Below are 24,258 nucleotides of genomic sequence, written 5' to 3'. Positions count from 1 at the left end.
AATAGGAGGAGCACAGAAGGTTTTTAGGGTAATGAAAATACTCCATATGATACTATAATGGTGGATATATGTCATTATACATGTATATACATATATATAGATATATATGAATATCATATAGGTAGATGAATATATATATCTCTCTATATATGGATTTGTCCAAATCCATAGAATGTACAACACCAAGAGTGAATCCTAAGGTAAGCTATGGACTTTGGGTGATAATGATGTGAAAATGTAGGTTCATTCATTGTAACAAATGTCCCGTTCTGGTGGGGGATGTTGATGTGGGGGAGGCTATGCATATGTGGGGGAAGGGAGGATATGGGAAATCTCTGTACCTTCCTCTCAGTTTTGCTGGGAACCTAAAACCGCTCTAAAAGAAAATTGTCTTGAAAGAAAAAATTCACTGGAGTTCATAGAACAGAACAGGATCTGCTGTCTTTGTGAAGCTCCTCTTTGTGTGTAGCTTTACTGGGGCCGGAAGGGAAACTCTAGAAGACTGTAAGTGAGGCCGACAGTCCACGCCCCTGGCGCCCAGGCAACGTGGAGGAGGAAGGGCCTGGAGAGGGCGGGTGGAGCAGCAGCAGCCGCTGTAAGGATACCAAAGCCAGAGTACATGCGCCTGAGCAGATGTGGGGTCTTGCTGCTTTTGGATCCTGATCAAGGCTGGGGAGGAGGTGCAAAGAGATCATTGCGCTTTCTTACTCACATTTTACTCTCCCCTAAGACCAGTTGAAATGGAGAAAAAAAGAATAGGCTGGAGAAAGTAAAAAGTGAGTTAGGAAAGAAGTTGCATTAAGTTACTAGAGGAGTTTTCTCAAAGTAGCATTCCTCCTTTGCATCCTCTCCTCTGACCCCTGGAAGGATGCTGTCATCAGAAAGCTTAGTCAGAAGGCTTGATCATAATCTTAGCACATTTGATCAGATGGGTCAAATTTGTAATTATTTAATTTGGAAAACAGTATTCTCTTGATTCAAGCTAATGGTGTTATAATAAAATTTCATATGATCTTGCATGATATAAAGCTGATTTGAAGTTATTTTCTCAACTAGAATATTTACAATAGAGTAATTTCTGCCGAAAATGTAAGAAACCGTATATACCTATATTGTCTACATATGTCAGAAATTCATAGCAACTGCTGAAGTTCATCATTAAAAACAATTTAAGTACTCTTCCATCCCAAGTTGAACCTCCAAATAGGTGCTTCTTTTAACTGGCTTGAAATCCACTTTCTTTAGAGCTAAGCTATATATGTTATGCTCGTATATAAGTACCTCCCATTGCCGTTGACTGTTTTTCAAAATGGAAATATTTTTCTTTTTTGCCATTATCTTTAGTTATTTATTATTTATATAATTTAACCAGTTCTTCCTCTAACTAGAAAAAGTGTTTTATTTTAAATAGAAGTGGCTATCTATTTTCTTCTTATTTTAAAAGTAATACATGTCTAGGTAAAATAAGGTTAGAAAAGCAGTTAGAATTTTAGTTAACTAAAATATAACTCAACTTAGAAAGTTAAAGTTAGAAAAGTCGGAAGACTATAAGCTTAAGGAGATTCTCTCTGTAATCCTACTATCCAGAAATCATTGCTGTTATTATTTTATTGCATATCCATCTAGGCATTTTTCTATGCATAAAGCACAGTTTTTAAAGACATAAAAATGAACTCTTACTATACATACTGCTTCACAGTGTCCTTTTTTTCAATTTGCATTGAATCATGGATATTTTTGTATGTTCATAAATATAGCTTACGCTGTTTCTTTAAATAGCTGCGTAAATTCCATTATGGGTGTGCCATTTTTAAAACAATTCTTCTATTGATGGTGATCATTTAAGTTTGTAATTTTTTATTTGAAAAGACCCACACAAGTAGATTGGGAAGTATTTCCATGAGGTATTGTTCAGTCAAAAAGCAAGATGCAAAAATGTACTTATAATATTCCATTTGGTAAAACAATAAAATGACACTGTATATGTGTATATTTACATGCATATATATGACAGTGGAGAAAAATATAGGAAGATTTAGTTCAAGAATATATCTGAGGTATACTCTAGATCTCTGTCTACATAGAGGATACTGCTATTAGTGGATAGGGAGAAAAAAACTATTGGAGGGAAGCAAATTCAAAAGTAAAAGAAAAAAAATTGTACTAAAAATTTAAAGTATATGTGCTATTATCTTTATTGTTACAAAAATTATGTATAAAGGTAGGCATATGTTTAAGTGAATTAATTAAAATTTTTTTCTGTACTTAAAAATAGCTAGAATGAAGAAAACAAAGAAGAAAATAATGGGTCCAAGGTTGATGCCTAATGACCTCAGGTGTAGCTATTTTTAGAAATAAAATTGGCCATTAAAAAAGTTTGTAATTTTTTACTCTTATGAGATTTATGAACATGTTTGCATATGTCTTTATACACTTGTCCAATTATTTCCTAGAGTAAATTGCTAGGAGTACAATTGTTGGGGCAAAAGAATATTTTAAGGGTTTGATATGTATTGATAAATCACCTGTCAGTTAGGTTGTACCTATCTGTATTTCCATCCACAGTTTATGAGAATGGCTATTTCTTCACAACTTCCTCAGTGCTGGGTACTTTGAATCTTTTAAATCTTTGCTTATGTGACATGTAATAAAATAAAATTTTGCTTTTTTACTTTTCTTTGATTACTAATTCTGTTCATTGTCTTTTCATGTTTGTTAGAAGTTTTGCTTTTTGTTTCATGAATTGTCCTTTACCCAATTCTGTGGGAATTCAACTGTCTTACTAATTTACAAGGGCTTTTTCTATGGAAAGGCTGTTTAACTTTTTATTATGTACATTGTAAAGCCTATTTCCAAGTTTGCCATTTCCATTTTGCTTATGATATTTTGAGATATAAAAATTTCAACTTAACCTCAATTCTGTTGATCATTTCCTTTTATAGTTTCTGGCTTTTGAGCCGTGCTTAAAGACTTTCACTCAAAGATGATACAAACACTTACTTATGCTTCCTATTGGTACTTTTATAGCCTAATTTCTACCTTAAATATTTTTAAATATCTGGAATTAATTTCTATTCAAGGGATGACGTAGCTTTTCCACATGGTTAACCAAGTGATCCCAGTATTTGTGATTGAATCACAATCCAGAAAGAGGCCTGCTTTTTTTAAATCAGAAAGCGTGTCTTTTTTTTTTCTCAACTCCTGCATTTCTGGAGGGAAATAGCTAAAGGTGAGTGTGCAACTAAAAGCAGAGAAGAAAGAAACCAGAGAATGTACCAATTCCGAACAGGTTCAAAAGTAACTGTATGACATCCTAGAATCTACCTTTTATAGGTCATACTAGAACCCTGCCCCTGATACGCAGGTAAATAGGCCCTTTTGTGAGTACACCCAGGTTTCCATACCCCTTCAGTTTCTTGCCAGAGGTGGGAATAACAAGGCAATGCTGTCAGGATTATTGGATGGAATCCTGGTTACACTGGATTCATAGCTTTGTGCATGTCGGTGTTTAAAGGGGGAATGGACTTCGTGAAGCTCAAGGATTTATTGCTACTTGATTATATAGTATCCTAAGTGATCATATCAAGTTTTAATTTCTAAAATAATTTTCCCTCTTAGGATAGAGGCATATACTTTTCCTCCTGCTTCTCCTGATTACCCGCCCAGCCCTTCAAAGTGCACTGTGGGCACTCAGACAGCTTATCGGGATGCCGAAGTTCAGACGGATCCGTATTCCCCAGAGTACGTGGTATGTCAGGACTCGATCCCTGAGCTCCTGACCCTGGCCACTCTTACTTGGGGTGAGTCGGTAATTCCCTTGAATATTTGCAGATGACAGTCTGATAACCAGGCATGCTATTGAGTTCCTGGAAATGACGCACACAAGCAACTGTGGTTTAAAGTGTTGCTATTTTAAGTGTCTTGCTCAATAGGTCTGCTTCACAGACTCTTACTTTTTATAATAGTTTTGTTCAAAGAGAGATACGCCCTTTTCACTGTAAGGAGGCTTATTGTGCTCTGTCCCTGAAGCTGAAGTTATATTTCAGCTCAGTTTTGTTGCTTTGCTGGCCGTTGGCCTCCTTCCTCTCACTGTTTCTCCCAGTGAATCAGCTCCTTTTCATTGAGCAACCCATACTCCTTTCCATATAAACCTTTTCTGAGTGTGGAATACTGAATGCGTATTCCAACATATGTAATAATATCTTATTTTGCCAAAATATCTTGCAAATAATCAAATCTCTATTACATACCTTATTGCATGATTTATTTTGATATTATCTCTGAAATGCTAATATCTTTTAGGCTCAGAATTTCACTCTTAGAATGCAATAAAACCTGGCCTAGGCCTATATGATGTGAAACTATAAAAATCGTTAAGAGCAGAGGTCTTTAGAAATTATTAGACATTAGATTTTCGAACTCACTTGGTTGTAACTGGGAAACTGAGAACCAGAGAAGCTAACTGACTCCTCCAAAGTCGTGGAGATCGTTGATACATGTAGTGATTTTTATTAAAATGAGATCACTTTTGTTTCCCCACTGTAGTGGATAGCTGTGATCAGGCCAGCGTCACGGGCAGTGAAGATGTTCATGTCTGCACTCTGGTTTGATTCAGGTCTCCTGGCTCACTGTGCGAATCCAGGTTCAGCATCTTGACCCCCACACTTCAAAGCAGAGGCTCTACTTTCAGGCCTAGATGACAGATTGACAACGTGCTGAAACTTTTCCCTTCTGCTCTGAACACATAAAAAATATATTATAAAAATTAACAAACACATTGCTACACTTAAAAACGAGGAAGAAAATTTCCATAGTCTAGAAGTGGAGCCTTCTTCCTAAAAGAAAGAAATGGCTGGGAACCTAGGATCTTAAGCAGAGCCCTTGAATGGCGGGGAGCCAGATCCGATTCACCTGCCTGATCTGGAGGACACAGAGACTTTTCTCCCGCCCACAGGTGGGACTGAAGCCCCGCACCTGCCAGTCAAAGATTATAGCCAGAACTGAGTCAGGCGCTCCCGCCTGGGGCCTCGGGCTTTTTGCCTGTTTGTGTGATATGGGCATTGAGCTGCAGAAGTTACCAGAGCCAGGCCCTCTAAAGCAAGAGATCTAGGAGGGGCTCAGAAATGCTTCACTAGTCAAAAAGCCTAATCTGGAGCCCTGCCCCTGGCAGCACTGAGATGGAAGTGTCAATAAAAACCCCTGTGAGTCAGGCCTACCCCCTCATTTGGGCGGCCCTGGGTTGGGATTCAAAGGCCCACATACCATATGTAAAAACGTTTAAAAATGATAAATCAAGCTAACATCTGTTAAGTTAAATACATTCTGTAATTTTTACAAATATATCTTTATAACAAGTTGAAAGGACAAGTTGAAATTTAGAATTCTTAGGCTTCTTGGGATGCTGGAACGTGCAGCAAGGGGAGAGGCCTGTGGCCTGCCCTTCTCTCCTCCCACGCTGCTCTGCTCCGCACCGTGAGGGACCTGACATGCACGCATGTGATTGCCCCACCTTGCCCTTCCAATCTCTGTCCACACATCCCTGAAAACAGCCACCACGTGGCCACACCTGGGCGTCAGGGGGAACCAACGGCAGCAGATAGTCTGCCCTCAGGAGTCTGAATCCTGGGAAGAGGCCCATGGAGACTTTGGAAGCAGGCTTGGGGCCGTTTGTGCAAGGATCTTTAAAAGGCAGAAGAAACAGTCATTAGGACCATAAAGTAGTTTTGTGGATAGAGATGAATAATGTAGACAAACCTGTCACAGGAAACATCAAGCCCAAAGACAGAAGATGCAAATAAAGAGTATTAAGATTGGAAGGGGACATAGCTATAAAGGGTTTAAGAACTGCAAGAGAATGCTATGCATATCTTCTGCCCTGTATTTTATAACTTAGATAAATTATACAATTTTTAGAGAAAATATAAATTACCAAGTTGGTTTCAAGAAGAAATAGCAAACCTGAATAGAAGAATAACTATAGAAATTGACTTGGTAAAAAAAAAACAAAAAACTTTTTAAACCTTTTAAGAGCACCAGGCCTAAACAGTTTCACAAATAAGTTTACCACTCCGTCAAGGCACAAATAAGCTCTGTTTTATGAAAACTCTTCCAGCAGAAAGGATAGAAGTTAATTTATTCATTTTATGAAGCGAGTATAGCCTTGATTTGAAAACTGAATAAGGATAGTACTAGAAAAGAAAATTACAGGCCCATCTCACATATGAAGAACATGCAAAAATTCTAAATAAGATACCAGCAATCAAATCTTGCAGTATTTTAAAAAGATGACTTTATCATAACCAAGTGGGTTAATCACGTAGATTCAAGGTTAGTACAATATCGGAAAACCGACCAATGTAATTTACCATTTTGACAGAATATGTAGGGAAAATGTTTCAATAGATGCAGAAAAATTATTTGATAACGTTCAGCACTCAATCATGATCTAAACTTTGAATAAACTGGATAAAAAGGGAATTTTACTAACTTAAAGGCATCTGCCACAGCCTTCAATAAACATGATACTAAACATGAACTTCTAGAAGCTTTCCTTTTAAAGAGAAAGACAATTATCCCTTTATCACCACTATTGTTTAGCAATGCAGAGAAGATCCCAGCCCAGAGCTTATTAAGCTAGGCTGTGACTCCTAGCCCCCAGGAACATTTGGAAATATGGGTGGCACCTTTTTTTTTAAGGTTGTCCCTGAGCTAACATCTGTTGCCAATGTTCTTTTCTTCTTCTTCTTCTTCTTCTTCTTCTTCTTCTTCTTCTTCTTCTTCTTCTCCCCAAAGGCCCCCAGTACATAGTTGTTTATTCTAGTTGCAGGTCCTTCTGGTTGTGCTATGTGGGACGCCACCTCAGCATGGCTTGATGAGCGGTGCTAGGTCCATGCCCGGGATCTGAACTGGTGAAACTCTAGGCTGCCGAAGGAGAGCGTGCAAACTTAACCACTTTGCCACGGGCCGGCCCCGGGTGGCATTTTTGTGTGTAGTAACAGTAGGAAGTGCTCCTGGCATTTAGCACATGGGATAGGGCTTGGGGGTAGGCTGACATGAATACTAAACATCATAGGGCAGCACCATATAACAAACAGTTGTGTGCCCAATATGCAGTAATAGCACTCTGGTTGAGAAATACGGAGTCAATGTAGTAAGATAAGAGGGGGAAAAATGACCTATGAGGATTAGAAAGAAGCAGCAAAACTATCTTGATTTGCAGACAGTGTGCTCATTTAGAAAATCAAATTAAATAACAAATTGTCAGAACTAAGAACTTGAGTTCAACAAGGTAGCTGATTATGAAGTCAGGATACAAAGATCAGTGACTTTCTTGTATATGAGCAATATCTAGTTAGAAATGTTATTGAAAAATCATATTCTTATTATTTTGGTGAGGAAGATTGGCCCTGAGCTAACATCTGTTACCAATCCTCCTCTTTTTGCTTGAGGAAGATTGTCACTGAGGTAACATCAGTGCCAGTCTTCCTCTATTTTGTATATGGGATGCCACCACAGCATGGCTGATGAGAGGTGCATAGGTCTGAGCCTGGGATCCGGGCCAGTGAAACTTGGGCGGCCGAATCAGAGGGCGCAAACTTAACCACTACACTACTGGGCCAGCCCCGAAAAAATCATATTCTTAATAGCAACAAATAATGTACCCAGGAAATCACTTAATGAAAACATGTGCAAGGCATTTATGGAGAAAAATATACATTGTTTCTTAAGCACATAAACAAAGATTTGACAAAAAGAGAGGCACACCATGTTTATAAACGGGAAGACTCATGCTTGAATACATATTATTTCTTCCTCAAATATTTCATACCTTCACACAATTCTGATCCAAATCCCTATTCCCAGTATAGCCATACCTATGTAAATCAGCGTCGTTCCTCTCCTCCTCCCAGAAATTACACAAAAGCAAGAAGGACAACACAACTCCCACGAATTCCATTTTCAGTGAAACTAAAAAATGTGAATATATATAAATAATCTGTGAACTACTAAATGTTTCTAAGGACTGCAAAGAGCAACTGAAATTAGGCAGAAGCAATGTGGGAGGAAGTGAGGAAGCATGGACTGTGGGAGAGGATCAGGGGAATCTCACAAGGCTTGAGCAAAAATATACTTCCGGAGGCAAACTTGACAATACCAGAAAAATTTAAAATAATTGTATTTTATGATCTAGCTGCTAGACTCTAGATCCTTCGAAGGATCCTAGAGAAATTCACATATGGGCATCATGAGACCAGTACAAGGATGTTTGTTGCAGCATTATTATGGGTAGTCAAAAAATTAGAAGCAATCTAACTGTCAGTTCGAGAAGGTGGCTTAAATTGGGTAGAGTCCTACAGTGGAAAAATGAAATTAGATCTCTGTATATGTATGCCTAAGTCCCCAAAACAAAGGTGAGTAAAAAAGCAAGTTGCAGAATGATACCTATAGTAAAATATATGTATGTAAATATTACATAAAAAACAGTACTATATTTTATTTATGTATAGTTCATTTTTTCATAGCTTTATTGAGACATAATTGATGTATAACATTGTCTAAGTTTAAGGTGTACGTGATGATTTGATATACATATATATTGTGAAAGGATTACCACAATAAGGTTAGTTAACACATCCATTATCTCACACAGTTATCATTTGTGTGTGTGTGGTGAGAACATTTAAGATCTACTCTTTTAGCAACCTTCAAGTATACAGTACAGTGTTATTAACTATAGATCTGTACATTAGATCTCCAGAAGATTAGATCTCCAGAACTTATTCATCTTATCACCGAAAGTTTGTACTGTTTGACCACTTTCACTCATTTCTCCCACTCCCTTGCCCCTGGCAACAACCAGTCTACTCTCTGTTTCTATGAATTTGATTTTAGAGTCCAGATATAAGTGAGATCCTATAGTATTTGTCTTTTTCTGTCTGACTTATTTTATTTAGCATAATGCCCTCAAGTTTTACCTATGTTGTCACAAATGACAAGATTTCCTTCTTTTTTTATGGCTGAGTAATATTTATGTGTGTCTATCTATCTATTTATCTATTGATCCATCTACCTCACATTTTATTTATCCATTCATCTGTCCATCGACACAGGCTGTTTCCATGTCTTGGCTGCTATAAAAAAGGCTGCAATGAACACGGGGGTGCAGACATCTCTGAGAGAGTGATTTCATTTCCTTCAGATATATACTCAGAAGTGGAACTGCTGGATCATATGCTAGTTCTACTTTTAATTTTTCAGAAACCTCCATACTGTTTTCTACAGTGGCTGCACCAATTTACATTCCCGCCAACAGTGCACAAGGGTTCCGTTTTCTCCACAGCCTCACCAGCACTTGTTATCTCTTGTCTTTTTGGTAACAGCCATTCTAACAGGTGTGAGGTGATATCTCATTGTGGTTTTGATTTGCAGTTCCCTGATGATTAGTGATGTTGAGCACCTTTCCATGTACCTGTTGATCGTTTGTATGTCCTCTTTGGAAAAAGGTCTATTCAGATCCTCTGCTCCCTTTTCAGTCGCATTGTTTGATTTTGCTATTGAGTTGTATGAGTTCCTAGTATATTTAGGATATCAGATATATGGTTTGCAAATATTTTCTCCCATTCTATAGGTTGCCTTTTTATCTTGTTGATTGTTTCCTTTGCTGGCAGAAGCTTTTTAGTTTGATGTAGTCCCATTTGTTTATTTTTGCTTTTGTTGCTTGCACTTTCGGTGTCATATCCAAAAAAATCATTGCCAAGACCAATATCAAGAAGTTTTCCCCCTATGTTTTCTTCTAGGAGTTTTACACTTAAGTTTTTAGTCCATTTTGAGTTAATTTTTGTGAGTGGTGTAAGATAGAGGTCCAGTTCCATTCTTTTGCATGTGAATATCCAGTTTTCCTAGCACCATTTATTGAAGAGACTATCTTTTCTCCCTTGACTATTCTTGGCTCCTTTGTCAAATATTAGTTCACTGTATATGCATGCATTTATTTCTGGGCTCTTGACTCTGTTCCATTGGTCTATGTGTTCTATACTGTTCTGATTACTATAGCTTTTGTAATATGGTTTGAAATCAAGAAGTGTGATGCCTCCAGCTTTGTTTTTTTTTCAACATTACTTTGGCTATTTAGGATCTTTTATGGTTCCATATGAATTTTAGGATTGTTTTTCTATTTCTGTGAAAAATACTATTGAAATTTTGATATGAATTACATTGAATCTATGGATGGCTTTGGGTAGTATGGACATTTTAACAATATTAATTCTTCCAGTCCATGAACATGGGATATTTTTCCGTTTGCTTGTGTCTTCTTTAATTTCCTTCATTAATGTCTTATAGTTTTCAGGGTACAGATCTTTCATTTCCTTGGTTAAATTTATTCCTAAGTATTTTATTGTTTTTGATGCTATTATAAATGGGATTATTTTCTTTATGTCTTTTTTAGATAGTTCATTGTTAGTGTATAGACATGCAACTAATTTTTTTAATTTTATTGAGGTCCTAATAGTTTATAACATTGTGAAATTTCAGTTGTACATTATTATTTGTCAGTCACCATATATATGTGCCTCTGTTTCCCTTATTCCCACTCATTAGCCCTCTTCCTCTCTGGTAACCACTAATCTGTTCTCTTTGTCCATGTGTTTATCTTCCACATATGGGTGAAATGATATGGTGTTTGTCTTTCTCTGTTTGCCTTATTTCACTTAACATAACACCCTCAAGGTCCATCCATGTTGTTGCAAATGGGACAATTTTGTCCTTTTTTATGGCTGAGTAGCATTCCGTTGTATATATATATATATACCACATCTTCTTTATCTAATCATCAGTCAATGGGCACTTGGATTGCTTTCACGTCTTGGCTATTGTGAATAATGCTGCAGTGAACATAGGGGTGCATAAGTCTCTTTCTATTGTTGATTTCAAGTTCTTTGAATAAATACCCAGTAGTGGGATAGCTGGGTCATATGGTATTTCTATTTTTAATTTTTTGAGAACTCTCCATACTGTTTTCCATAGTGGCTGTAACAGTTTGTTAGAATAGCCATTCTAACAGGAGTAAGGTGATATCTCATTGCGTTTTGATTTGCGTTTCCCTAATGATTACTGATGTTGAACATCTTTTTACGTGTCTGTTGGTCATCTGTATATCTTCTTTCAGAAAATGTCTGCCCATTTTTTGATCGGGTTGTTTGTTTTTTTGTTGTTGAGTTGTATGAGTTCTTTATATATTTTGGGGATTAACCCCTTGTCAGATATATGACTTGCAAATATTTTCTCCCATTTGGTGGGTTGTTTTATTTTGAGAACCACAACTAATTTGTGTATGTTAATTTTTATATCCTGCAACTTACTGAATTCATTTATTAGTTCTAATGGGTTTTTGTTTTGTTTTTTTGAGGAAGATTAGCCCTGAGCTAACATCTGCTGCCAATCCTCCTCTTTTTGCTGAGGAAGACTGGCCCTGAGCTAACATCCATGCCCATCTTCCTCTACTTATATGTGGGACACCTGCCACAGCATGGCTTGACAAGCAGTGTGTAGGTCCACACCCAGGATCCGAACCGGTGAACCCCAGGCCAGCGAAGCAGAATGTGCACACTTAACTGCTACACCAGAGGCAGCCCTTATAATGGTTTTTTGATAGAGTCTTTAGGGTTTTCTATATGTAAGATCATGTCATCTGCAAACTGAGACAGTTTTACTTCTTCCTTTCTGATTTGGATGCCTTTTATTTCTTTTCTTGCATGATTGCTCTGGCTAGGACTTCCAGGACTATGTTAAATAGGAGTGGCGAGAGTGAGCACTTTCGTTTTGTTCCTGGTATTAAAGGAAAAACTTTCAGCCTTTCACTGTTGAGTATGATGTTACTGTGAGCTTGTTTGTGTAGTTTATTTTTGTTTCATATTTGTTTTTATCAGAGAGGGAGTATAGTTTAGTGCATAAGACAAGCATCAGATTGCCACATTCAAATCCTGATTCCACCAGTTACCAGCAGTGACCTTTTGCAAGTTACTTTGATATTTCTTCATATTTCAAAATATAGGTTTGTCCAATACAAGGCATGCCAATGTGGATTATTCAGCAGTCCCATAATATTCTTCAAATACTTTCTAGCATTTTACATGCAACCTAAAATGTCTTCTGGCTGAATTACCAACAAGAGGCAGTGCAGTGCACAGATAACAAACTGTGAGGCACATCTGGGGATGTTTGCTAGTGTCATTTTATCCTGTTATAACCCTCGAATTCAAACAGAGAAGGAACTGAACGGGAGTAAATTAAATACCGGTAGGTACATGAGTTTGTCCGTGTGTTTCTAAAGCGTTTTGCTTCCCCCTCCAGGTCGCGGTCTCCCGGCAGGACAAGCCGAGGTGGAGATGATAGAACGTGCCCGGGAGAAGCGCGCTTGGGAGGCCACTCTGCCCCCTCTGAGTGACACCGCCCAGTTTGAGAAGAGGAGGAGGATGATGAACGTGATGGAGAGGAAGGAGTGGGCCTTCAGAGAGCAGGAGATTGAAAAGTAGGTTCTCGATCCCCCGGACAACTGCTTCTGCACTAATGAGAGTATCGCTAATACTTTTGACTGTGAAGCATTTTCCCAAAGGCATGGGTTTAAAAGCAACCCTCAACACGGAGAGATTCAGGAGCAATCGCTCTATAATTTTCTCTTCAATAATATAAAAATGTGTGAGGCCCTCTTTGTGAAGTTCAGCACGGAACCCAGATTTGAACAATTGCTCAAGGCATCTCTGGTTCTTCCCTTCCCTTTTCTCTTTGGTATCTAATCTTGACTGTCATAGAATTCCACTGATTTCTGCAAAATGTCTTTCAAACCATCCCTTTCTGTTCATTCCCAGTGCCACTGTCCCTAGGCCTTGGCCCTCTTCATGTCCCGCAAACAGCCTCCTAGCTAATCCTGTCTCTTCATCCCCCTGGTACTGGATTCACCATCAGGACACCTTGGAGTCTAGCTACCGCTAATGGGACATTTTCTATTTAAAAGACAAATTGTGGACTTCTTCAATTAAGAGATGAGCTTACAGCACATAAAGAACAATATGCTGAGGTACTTCTGGTTGAGTTTTAAGTCATTTTAACTGCTGTATTTTCAGTAATGAGGTTGTCCCTGCAATGAATAGGAATGATGAGAACCAAAAAATCTACAACTCCCTAGCAAGAAAGGAACGAAGGGAGCTGGTTGGGGTTGTCCTTTGTTCCGGGCTGTGCTGAAGCACTTTATTGCTCATAGCAATGCTACCAAGGCCCCTGACAGTGTGCTTACACACAGGAAAGTTAGAGGCCAAGAGAGTCAGGGACCCAGCATGGTTCTGAATTCAGCGTATGTTTGTATTTTTAGAACACCTTCTCATTAACCCTCAATCCAGACTGTGTGATGTTTTGGCAAAAGCTTGCAATTTAATAGAAAATAATGTTTGGGGCAAAGTAGGTGTCAGATATCTAATCTTGTCTGCAGAAATTTAAGTTTCTTGCTGTGATTTGTAGAGGTATATTCTTGTCAGAAGAACATTAAAGTGTTAAAAATGTATTTGACCAGAATGAAGATATCACCTGGGAAAATGAGTACTTTTGTTAAACTGAGGTTAATTTTAATAAACATATTTTGAGTCCCTCCTATCTGCCAGCTCTGTGCTGTGAGCTGGGGAAAGAGGGAGGCCTAGGAAAGCGCTGTGCCCTCACACACTCTTTATAGTCCTCTGGGGCAGGGAGTGGGGGCTGGGAAATGGGCAGGGAGGTGTGTGGGGATGGGGCAAAAGACCTCCAGACCAACACGTCTCAGGCAGGGTCTCTCAGGTGATGTGCTGGGGAGCTCAGGCGAGAGAACAGTTAGTTTGAGGTGGGTGGGGATTTGGGGGAACTACTGAGAGGGAGTAGCCTTTGAGCTGGGAACTGTTGAAGGGTAAGAGCAATCAGGTGGAAGGTAATATCAGTGGTGATGATGGTGATGATGATGATATTCACAGAGCACGTAACACTTGTAGAATTCTGACTGTGTACCGGAGCCAAGTTCCAAGCCAGTAGTTCTCAAAGCGTGGTCCGCAGACCAGCAGCATCAGCATTACCTGGGAACTTGCTAGAAAGGCACATTCTTAGGCCCCATCCCAGACCTTCTGAACCCGGGTGGGGCACATCAATCTGGGTCATAACAAGCCCTCCAGATTATCTGACGCATGCTCAAGTTTGAGAACTACTCTTCTAGCACGTCGTGTGCATTCACTCATTCAACACTCACAACAACCTTATGGGATGGGTGCTATTATCGTGTCCATTTTATGACTGAAGAAGTTGAGGGAAGTGATGAAGTTGAGAACTGAACCTAGGATTTCCAACTCGAGAGGGAAAGGTGACTTTGGTGTGTGGCTTATTTTTTAAAATGCCTGCCTCTCCACATTCACTTGTCACTCCTTCCCGCCCTCCCATGTGTATTCACTTTGAGAAGCTCCACCAGTATGACAGGCTGGCTCTCTCTCTGGTCCTTTTGAATAGTGCACTCCCTCTGCTGAGGCCGGACTTCTCCCTGTCAGTGTGCAAATCTCAGTCCTTGTGTGTCCTCAGGCCTGCCTTCCCCACCATCCCCTCCTTCCCCCATCAACTGGGAACAGTGCTGGACGTGAGTGCTTTCATGCTTCTTCCCCCACAGAAGTCTTGTCACTCCCCTGGTCTGGTATTCATCCCCTTGTATTGCAAATGTTGGTTTCTATGCCCCTCCCACCAGAACAGTGCTTCCAAAGAAGGCGGTTTACCTTTCTTCATTGTTTGTTCCCTCCCTGGCTTATGGCGAATACTTAATAAATATTTGACAAATGAGCGGCTGAATGAATTACTGTATGAATTTTTAAGCAGGAGTAAATTGTTCAGCTCTCTCTTTTAGGAAGGAAGATCTTGATAGCTATGTGGAACAAGACTGGGGGTAGGAGAGACTAGAGCAGCAGCTAGAGTCCAAGTTAGGAGAGGCATGACAGGAAAACGTGAGCTGGGGAGTGGATGCAAGAAGGTTTTTAAAGGAGGACTCATTAGACAAGGGAAGAAGTGTAAGGGGTAGATTTCTGGGGGAACAAAACGAGTGGGTTTATTTTAGGTTGTCAGGGGATAGCTGGAGATTCAAGTAGACAGAAATTCTGGCTCAGAAATATCTGGGCTGGAAGTACAGCTTTTGAAGTCATCTGTGCATAGTTGTATATGCATGAGCAAGACAGTGCTGGGAGAACCAGGGGAGGGTGAGGGGAAAGGCAGCGATCAAGCACCTACCTGTGCCAGACGCTGGCATTTTCACATTCGCGACGTAGGATAGCATAACACACCCTCATTTTCTCTTCACTCTTCCTCTTACTTAACCCTCCAGCAGTACCAGTCGCCCTGGAATTGTTGTTCATTTAGACTTATCTGCCTAGAGAGCCCCGTTTTTTACCTCCCTACCTGGCACCCTCTTCCTTGTCCTTCAGAACCATACCCAGACTTTTTCCTATAGAGGCCCTATAGTTGCCTCTTCCAAACCCCCATTCATTTGTCACCCTTTGCCACAGTGGTCTTTTGAAAATAAATGAATATGATACCAGCCCAAAGATCCTGTTTATGGCAGGTGTTGCCTTTCTCCCTAGCGGAACACCCTGTTTGAGATACCATATACTTCTTGATGTTTTGTGATGTATTTGAAGATTGCAGGAGATTCGCCTAGAAGTTCTAAAACAGCTGTTGAAAAAGCGTGATGAGAATCAAAATGAAGTGAACACGAAGCACTTGAACGCCCAGTGGTCTAAACTGCAGGAAGCAAAGGAGGCAAAGCTGGCACAAATTCAGCGTGCACACGTGTCAGGTAGCGGCGTGGCGTGCACAGTGGAGAGCGTGGAAGAGTTGGCTTTGCTTTGTATCTTTGACCAAACCTGATTTAACTATGCTATAATCCTTTTTGGGCCCTGGTGTTATTAAACGGGTAAGGGATGGGGGATGAGTTATGTTTCGAAAGTAGAAGAGTGGAGGGAAATTTCTCACCAAGAAGATCAAGTAATGATGTTCTAACAGGTAGTTGAGTTGTGGACATTTTGGGGCATGTGTGTGTAGGGGTCGGCTCCTCATATTCATGGGCTGGAACCCTGGATAATCCTGTTTCTCAGCCTTTTTTTCCTTATTGTCTCCTAACAGAGACATTGATATCTTTTTTTCTACTTGCCCCCTGCCCATGAAATTTTAATACCATCAATATGCTGTATATCTGCTTATGTACTATGTCTGTACTTTATACATAAGAGGAGCCAGTAGAGGATTAAGAATGACTAAATAAAAATTTTAAATAAAAATTTAAATTAAAAAATGTTTAACTTAGTAGTATTTAACTTAACTTTATAGCTATATTTGCTGAGTAAATTTTAATATACGGTAGTCCCCACTTATCCATGGGGAATATGTTCCAGGACCCCCAGTGGACGCCTGAAACCACGGATGGTACTCAGCCCTATATATGCTATGTTTTTTCCTGTACGGACATACCTATGATAAAATTTAACTTACGAATTAGGCACAGAAAGAGATCAACAATAACTAATAATACAACAGAATGATTATAACAATATACTGTAATAAAAGTTACTGTAGATCTTAGCAACCTCAATATATGATTCTTTTCCTTTCCTTATTAAGTCAAACTTTCACCTTTTCGCTTAAAGGAAGCACTTTATGGCTTCTCTTTGGCATATCCAAATTGCCAGCATTACTACTCTTGCACTTTTGGGCCATTATTAAATAAAATAAGGGTGACTTGAACACAAGCCCCGTGATACCACGACCATCGATTTGATAACCCAGAGGGCCACTAAGTGACTAATGGACAAATAGCAGATACACCATGGATGTGCTGGACACAGGGATGATTCATGTCCCAGATGAGAAGGAGCAGGACAGTGCAAGATTTCATCATGCTACTTAGAACAGCACACAATTTAAAAAGTTATGAATAGTTTATTCCTGGAATTTTCCATTTAATATTTTCAGACCACAGTTGACTGCAAGTAATCGAAACCATGGAAAATGAAATCACAGATAAGGGGGAACTACTGTAATTTATTTGCTTATAAAAATTATAATGTATCAATTGTATGTGCAAATTAGTGATTTATATACATAATAGGAATGTAATCACATTTAAAAAAATCATTCAAAATTGTTATTTTTCTAACAAAAGTAAAATAATTATAAAAATTAAATTAATTCCAGGGCTGGTCCAGTGGTGTAGTGGTGAAGTTTGCATGCTCCACTTTGGTGACCTGGGGTTCACAGGTTCAGAACCTGGGTGCTGACCTACACACTGCTCATTAAGCCACACTGTGATGGCATCCCACATACAAAATAGAGGAAGACTGGCCCAGATGTTAGCTCAGGGCCAGTCTTCCTCAAGCAAAAACAGGAAGATTGGCAACAGATGTTAGCTCAGGGCCAATCTTCCTTACCAATAATAATAATAATAATAATAATAATAATTCCTTAAAAATTATTTTTAGTGAACTTAACTTTTAACTTTTTCTTGATGTGAGAAAATAACTTTTAACTTAACTAGCTGTTAGGTATGCATTTAGATATTGTCAACATTTTTTCTTTTCAGTACTTGACATAACTAATGATGGGTTGACTTTTTGTTTTTTACTCCTCCTGTCCCTCTCTTCTGCCCTCTAGTTTCCCATCCAAGTACTAGCCAGGCCCGACCCTGCTTAGCTTCCAAGATCAGACAAGATCAGGCATGTTCAGGGTGGTATGGCCATAGACTCCCACCCTCTGGGATCACCTCCCAAATAAACTACCCGCAGGCACACCTTTGTCTCAGGCTCTCCCTTTGGGGGAACTGAGGCTAAGACACAACTCAAATATCACTACCTCAGAGAGGCCCTCCAGGACCCCTCAGATAAGTCAGGGCCCTGTTACCTGTTCTCACTGTTATATGCACCTGAACTTTTTGTGTGCGTGAGAAAATAACTTCTAAGTTAACTAGCTACTAGGTATGCATTTAGACATTGTCTACATTTTTCCTTTTCAGTATTTGACATAACTAATGATAGGCTGACTATCTTTTGTAGATAAATAATAAAAATGCAAACTGTTTTTATTTACTTCTAAAACCCCAAGTAACACACAAAAGTGCTGAGGATCAAACATAAACAACATCCATCAGGCAGCAGGGGCACATGCAGGGGCACGTGCACCCCTAGCAGTGTGACTTCACAATCGCGATGTGGTCTTACAGCCATTGGGTTGCATAGTGCAGAGCCTTCCAAAGGGGATGGGCTGTGACAGGAATGGAGGAGGAGCAGGAGGAGGCAGGAGCATGCCTCCTTGATGAGCAGACTCCTGACGGGCACCCCTGAGCTCTTTCCCTCAGACTGCCAGACAGTTCTGAAGGCTGCAAGCTGGGATCCATTCTGCTTTATTTCAGTGTTAGCCAAGATGGACAGAGATGATCGAAGAACCTCTTGCCTTCTCTTTCTCTTTTTTTTCTTTTTTAAGAGATCATTCATTTCTTCTTTATATACGTGTTTTTTCCTATAACTTATTTTTTTAAATTGAGTAACATTGGTTTATAACATTATATATGTTTCAGGTGTACATCATTATATTTTGACTTCTGCATTGACTACATCATGTTCACCACCAAAAGTCTAGTTGCCATCTGTCACCATACACATGTGCCCCTTTACCTCTTTCTTCCCTCCCTTTTAATTATTCTCCCGGAGAGAATAACTCTCCTAGTCTCCACTGAACATATATTTTTCAGTTACTTTGAGTTTCTTTCATTCATTTAACAAACTTTTATCGAATACCTCTTCTTGGCCCAGAACTTGGAATGCAGTTATAAAAGATTTTTGATGAGTACTAGTTAAGGACACTAGCTGATTCAGCTTGTCACTCCCACCTGTCTCATCATAATCTGGGCTGTGCAGATGCCCTCTGATTTTAGTGTCACATTCTGGCTACAGTGAGTGGTCATCATGAAACTCATTCAGTTCAGTAACTTCCCTGTGAATAAAACTAGAACTGGTTTACTATTCTGCATTTGGATCATTCAGAACAATATTTTGGAGATAGTCATGGAGGTATGTTTTGTTTTAGCAATCAGAAAACTTATGGCAAAGGGAAAGAATATAGAAGGAAAGTTGGAGAGAAGAAATATCATCAAGGATTATTCTGATTATGCATCACAGGTCTATGGACCTCTGTCACGCCTTGGTCGTTTCCCAGACAACAACTCAGAGGACTTTGTAGTAAAAAACCTCTATCTCAACACCTATGAAGGTAAGTAATTTAAATAACTGCAAATCTAGTATAAGAGGGTTATCTTAGAAATGTAAATTAAATATATAAAATATAGCAATTTAATTTAGATTAAAAGCTAAACAACAAATAAAAATGAGTAAGAAATAGCAAGGAATACATTTAATATTATTAGTCAGTTCGTACAAACCAACAAAAACTATGAAGACCCAAATAAATGGATACACTATACAAAAATTCATCAAGGAGTAAACTCAATTAGCTCCTAAACATTTAAACGTTTAATATCACTAATAATCAAAGTTATGCAAAAACGAAATAGAAAAAGCTTTTATACCAACGTTATGAAGCAAACAAGAAATATATAATGAAGTCAGCCCTTTAAGAAGAAATGTCAGAAGACTAGTGGGCAACAGGATGGATAAGCAGTGGATAAGTTTATGGGCGGGGCTATACCTGTTATAAAGTCTGAGAGGCTTATTTAAATTATTTAAATTTCAGTTGACAAGTTGAAACATCACGTGGCCAAGATCATGAGTTGATGGTCACACTGTTGAACGTGTGGACCATCTCCAGAGCAAGATATGATACGTCGGTGTACATTCACTTTGGAATGGTGGTGCCATGTATCATATGATCGTTAATTTTCTATTGGTTATTATTGTGGAATTTATTACCTTTTTGTAGGGCAGTGTTTTCATTTTAGAATGCATTTCTCATTTTATAGTCTAAGTCACTGAGAACATGAGTTAATTATACAGAAATCTGCCTTACATTTTGGGGACAATTCAATTATATGAGATACACCTTATCAATAATTCCAAATGAAACCACTTGGCAAACAGCTACTAAAATCAACAGTATGCTTTCAAAATGCTAAACTTAAGCGCCAGATGCTAAAAACATGTACTTCCTTCCCATAGGATTAGTCGAACTTGAGTCATGTCTCCCAGATTTTGTGACTCAACCCCGCATCAGACCTCCAAAACCCAAAGTCACTACCACCAAAGCTGGCTTTCTAAAGAGGGTAGCAAGGATGGACCATGAGCTGGCAGAAGTTCATAAGGTATAATCCTTATCTGGACGACAAGATGCTTCTAGTGAGAACTTTGCAGAGAAAACCTCCATCTCAGAAATTGCACCGTGTCTTAAGCAGCAGTGTCCAGCAGTTCTCAACACATAACTCCTTGCCTGTGCTGTGCGGAACCAATGTGGTTTTTTGTCTCATTTCAAACTGTAGGAAAACATTTTGTAGGTTATTCTGCCCATTTGCAGAAGTCATGTTACTTTCTAAAACTGGTTCTGACTTTGGGTCTACATACTAAAATCTGACACTACATTGAGGAGTAGCACATTTCTAGTGTTAGGAATTACTATTGGTTTTAATAGTGTAATAGGCCTCATTTTCTCCCTTTTAGATTTGTTAACAGAGCATCAGGAAGAAAGAGAGTCATGTTCAACCACTTTCTCATTTAGTTTAAAACTCAACTAAATGAGACAGTTACATGGTCATCCCCACAAACCAACTACACAGCAACCACCAGCTGGTTTTCTCTGTTGTTAATTGGACTATAGGTGTAGACTTGGATACTTTAGAATTCATGATTGTTAATAGTGGTGTTCAATCTTTAGCGTGCATCAGAATCACACGGACGGCTTGTTAAAATGCCTGTTGCTGGGCCCCATTCCCACTTCCCGATTCAGTAGGTCTGGGGTGGGACTGGAGTATTTGTATTTTTTACGTTTCCAGGTGATGCTGATGCCACAGGAGCCACACTTTGAGACTCACTGGTTTATGAAATACTCTCATCACTGGTCCATGCATGTTTGTTCAGTTGGTTTTAGTATTAGAATAAGAATCCATGAAAGAGTCCATATTCAAGATAAAAATTAGGACTTTGACAATAATTATGTATATCTATGTGGTTCTTTCCCACCTCATCCCTTTGTCTCCATCTACCCATTCTGAAGTCTATGTTCATCATTCTGTCACTGTCTGTAAGATTTTTTTCATACACTCTTTATTAGGTTATGGAAATTCCCTTCTATTTCTGATTTACTGAAGCTTTTAATCATATATTTATGTTGAATTTTATCAAATGTTTTGTTGTATCTATTGAGGTAATTATATATTTTTTCTTTTTAAAATTATTATTATGGTAAGGAAAATTTATAATTTTTCACAGGTATCCTTACATACCTGGCATGAACCTAATGTGGTCAAGGTGTATTATTTTTAATACAGTCATGCATCACTTAACAACAGGGATACGTTCTGAGAAATGCGTTGTGAGGCCATTTTGTCGTTGTGCAAACATCAGCGAGTGTACTTACGCAAACCCAGATGGTATAGCCTACTACACACCTAGGCTATGTGGTACTAACCTTATGGGACCGCTGTCGTCTATGTGGTCTGTAGTTGACCAAAACATCATTATGTGGTGCATGATTGTACATTGTTGGATTTGGTTTGCTAATATGTTGTTCAGAATTTTTAGCTCATGTGGAAGAATAAGAGTTTGGGGTTTTGCTTGCAGACACACGTGACAGAACGTTTTGAAAACTTTTCATTTTAAAATCTTCAAAATCTTTTGATTAAAATGGATACGCCTGGAACGTGTGCTGTGCATATTCAGTGGTTAATTTCTCCTTAGGAACATCACAGCATCCCTTGAGAGATACAAGCACCCTGGTTTGGCCTTTCTCAAACTGTCCTAGCATAGCCATAGAGAAGATTTTTCTTTCGGTTTTTTTCTTAAAGATTGGCACCTGAGCTAACAACTGTTGCCAATCTTTTTGTTTGTTTTCTGCTTTTTCTTCCCAAATCTCCCCAGTACATAGTTGTATATTTTAGTTGTGGGTCCTTCTAGTTGTGGCACGTGGGACACCGCCTCAGCGTGGCCTGACGAGTGGTACCACATCCCTGCCCAGGATCCGAACCTGTAAACCCTAGGCCTCAGAAGTGGAGCGCTCGAACTTAACCACTCAGCCACGGGGCCGGCCCTGAGAAAATTATTTCTGATTGATAGTCAGGTCTGTGGCCTAAATCTGGTAGTGGAAGAAAATACAAAGGTATGGAATGACACTAGTTGGTGTTATTGCAGGTACTGTTGGAGAAGAAGAATAAGGTTCTTGAACCAAAGAAACCTCCGCGCTTTCTTCAAAGAAAGCTAATTCCCCAACCTCGGCTCCCAACTCCAACCTTGGAAATGGGCTCCAATGTAAGTTTGAAACTTTTCCATTTGAAATGCTAAATTCGGTATTGCTGTCTGTTTATTCTTAGGATAGTTTGGGTTAAAGACAAACCTAATTTAACAGTGTTAATTTCCCTAGATCTGACTTATGTTGCCTTTATTTTTATGTTTCAAACATCACACCACACACACACACACACACACAAACAAGCAAAAGAAATGAAATCAAATCAAATCTAAACCCAGTCCTTTTCAAGAATACAAAATATTCTCAAGAGAAATAGGTGTCAGAAGGTAATTCTCATGTATGTTAAATAAAAAAAGAAGATCAAATGATGATCAGTTATCATAACTCTTCCCACATGGGGAAGTGGCTGATAACAGCTGGAGTCGGAGAGGAGCAGAAGGCCAGAGGTGTGAGGCTGGCTTCTGAGGTTAGACTGGCTGAGAGTTCACCCTGACCAGGGCGTACCTCACCTTCATAGATCCCCAAACTCAGCCTGGGCAAGGTACCAGAGCTGGTTAGGATTTAGACTGACTAGGACTAAACAAACCAACAGGAAACTGCTAGAGATGCCACAATGCAAATTTACTGACTTTTGGAGAGAAATAGAACTGCCTGGTGGATCAGGATGTTCCTCTTGGCAGGCCAGCCCATATCTCCCAGGACAGGGCCATTCTCAGAAGAAGCCAAATTGTATTCAGAAAGTTGTTCTGCTCTGTCAGAGGGAGGGGAGTTGACAGGAGATCTCACTCACGCCTCTGATGGGTCAGCTCTGTGGAGGGACTGGAATGCTCCCACTGACTGGCCTGGAGGTACTTCTGGACAACATCCCCTTTTCTAGGCTTCGCGCTGACCACTGCCTGGGGTTAACATGGTGACTTTCACATGTGTGCATGCCGTTGATTTGACTGTTGCTTTCTTTTGCATTCAGAGGCATCTTAATTAGATTTGCAGGCTCTGCTCTTTCTGCTTTTGAAACATAATTATTTACGGTAATTTTTGCAGATGGCTAATCTTGTCCATTATATCCTGATTTTCCCAGCTTGAATAAATTCTTATGAGAAGCACCTCACTCTAGACTGTGACATAGACTAGCTGTGTTCTTTGTCTACTCATGATCAAACATGAAAAAACTATTGCAAAAGGGATGTTATAAGCAATACTTGCGCTTCAAGGAGAATTTGCTGGAAAGGAGTATAGAAAAACGAAAATGGCTTATTTTTCAGGGATAGCATGACTGGGTTAATTTTTTGCTCTTGATATGATTTGTTAATATCTTATTTCTGATGAAAAATAATAATGAATTTTAGCAACGCAGTAAGTGACACTGAAAATACTTTATGTTCATTGAGAGTAGGGACCATGTTTGATTTCTCTTTAAACCCTCCGGCATCTAGCACAGTCTCTTTTTCTTGATGTAAGTCTTCAAAAAGATATTTGATGCTGACTGCCGCTCTTCTCAAGCTGGTTGGTTCTCCCTTTGTTCTTTTAGGAAGAAGAGGATATAGAAATGGCTGTGATCTACCTGCAAAAGTTACTCCGAGGCAGAGTCGTTCAGAACATGGTATGGACGGTCCAGCCGCTGGCCCCGTGCTGCTTCTCTGAGGATAGATTTAGAGGATGCATATGTGCTGGTTCCTTGGGGTGAATTCCCTCTTGCACCTTGCTGTCCTGAGGAACTATGCTCTTGAATCACTTACCCATTCCCTTCTATGGCCATAGTTTGTCCAGGTGGGTGGCATAGTGTCAAGGGGAGAAGGGACCTGCCAGCTGTTTGCC

The 24,258-nt window shown here is 39.3% G+C and overlaps 1 protein-coding gene across 9 annotated transcripts in view; it reads left to right on the top strand.

Moving 5' to 3' along the window:
* The window catches only part of CFAP91 (cilia and flagella associated protein 91), a 62,593-nt gene that overhangs the window by 16,227 nt on the left and 22,108 nt on the right, over positions 1 to 24,258 (top strand). For all 9 annotated transcript variants that reach the window (XR_011428828.1, XR_011428827.1, XM_070242750.1 and 6 more), the window contains exons 6-12: positions 3,619 to 3,800; positions 12,352 to 12,529; positions 15,684 to 15,841; positions 19,120 to 19,302; positions 20,205 to 20,347; positions 22,386 to 22,502; positions 23,972 to 24,043. Coding sequence is in view for 7 of the 9 variants with exons in the window: in XM_070242750.1 (XP_070098851.1) it covers positions 3,619 to 3,800; positions 12,352 to 12,529; positions 15,684 to 15,841; positions 19,120 to 19,302; positions 20,205 to 20,347; positions 22,386 to 22,502; positions 23,972 to 24,043 (1,033 nt within the window). In the remaining 2 variants the exon portion in view is untranslated. The remainder of the gene's footprint in view (positions 1 to 3,618; positions 3,801 to 12,351; positions 12,530 to 15,683; positions 15,842 to 19,119; positions 19,303 to 20,204; positions 20,348 to 22,385; positions 22,503 to 23,971; positions 24,044 to 24,258) is intronic.

The sequence above is a fragment of the Equus caballus genome, chromosome 19 (genome assembly GCF_041296265.1).
Source record: "Equus caballus isolate H_3958 breed thoroughbred chromosome 19, TB-T2T, whole genome shotgun sequence".
NCBI classification, from domain to species: domain Eukaryota; kingdom Metazoa; phylum Chordata; class Mammalia; order Perissodactyla; family Equidae; genus Equus; species Equus caballus.
The sequence above is the reverse complement of the archived record's forward strand: the minus strand, read 5'-3'. Positions and strand labels throughout refer to the sequence as shown.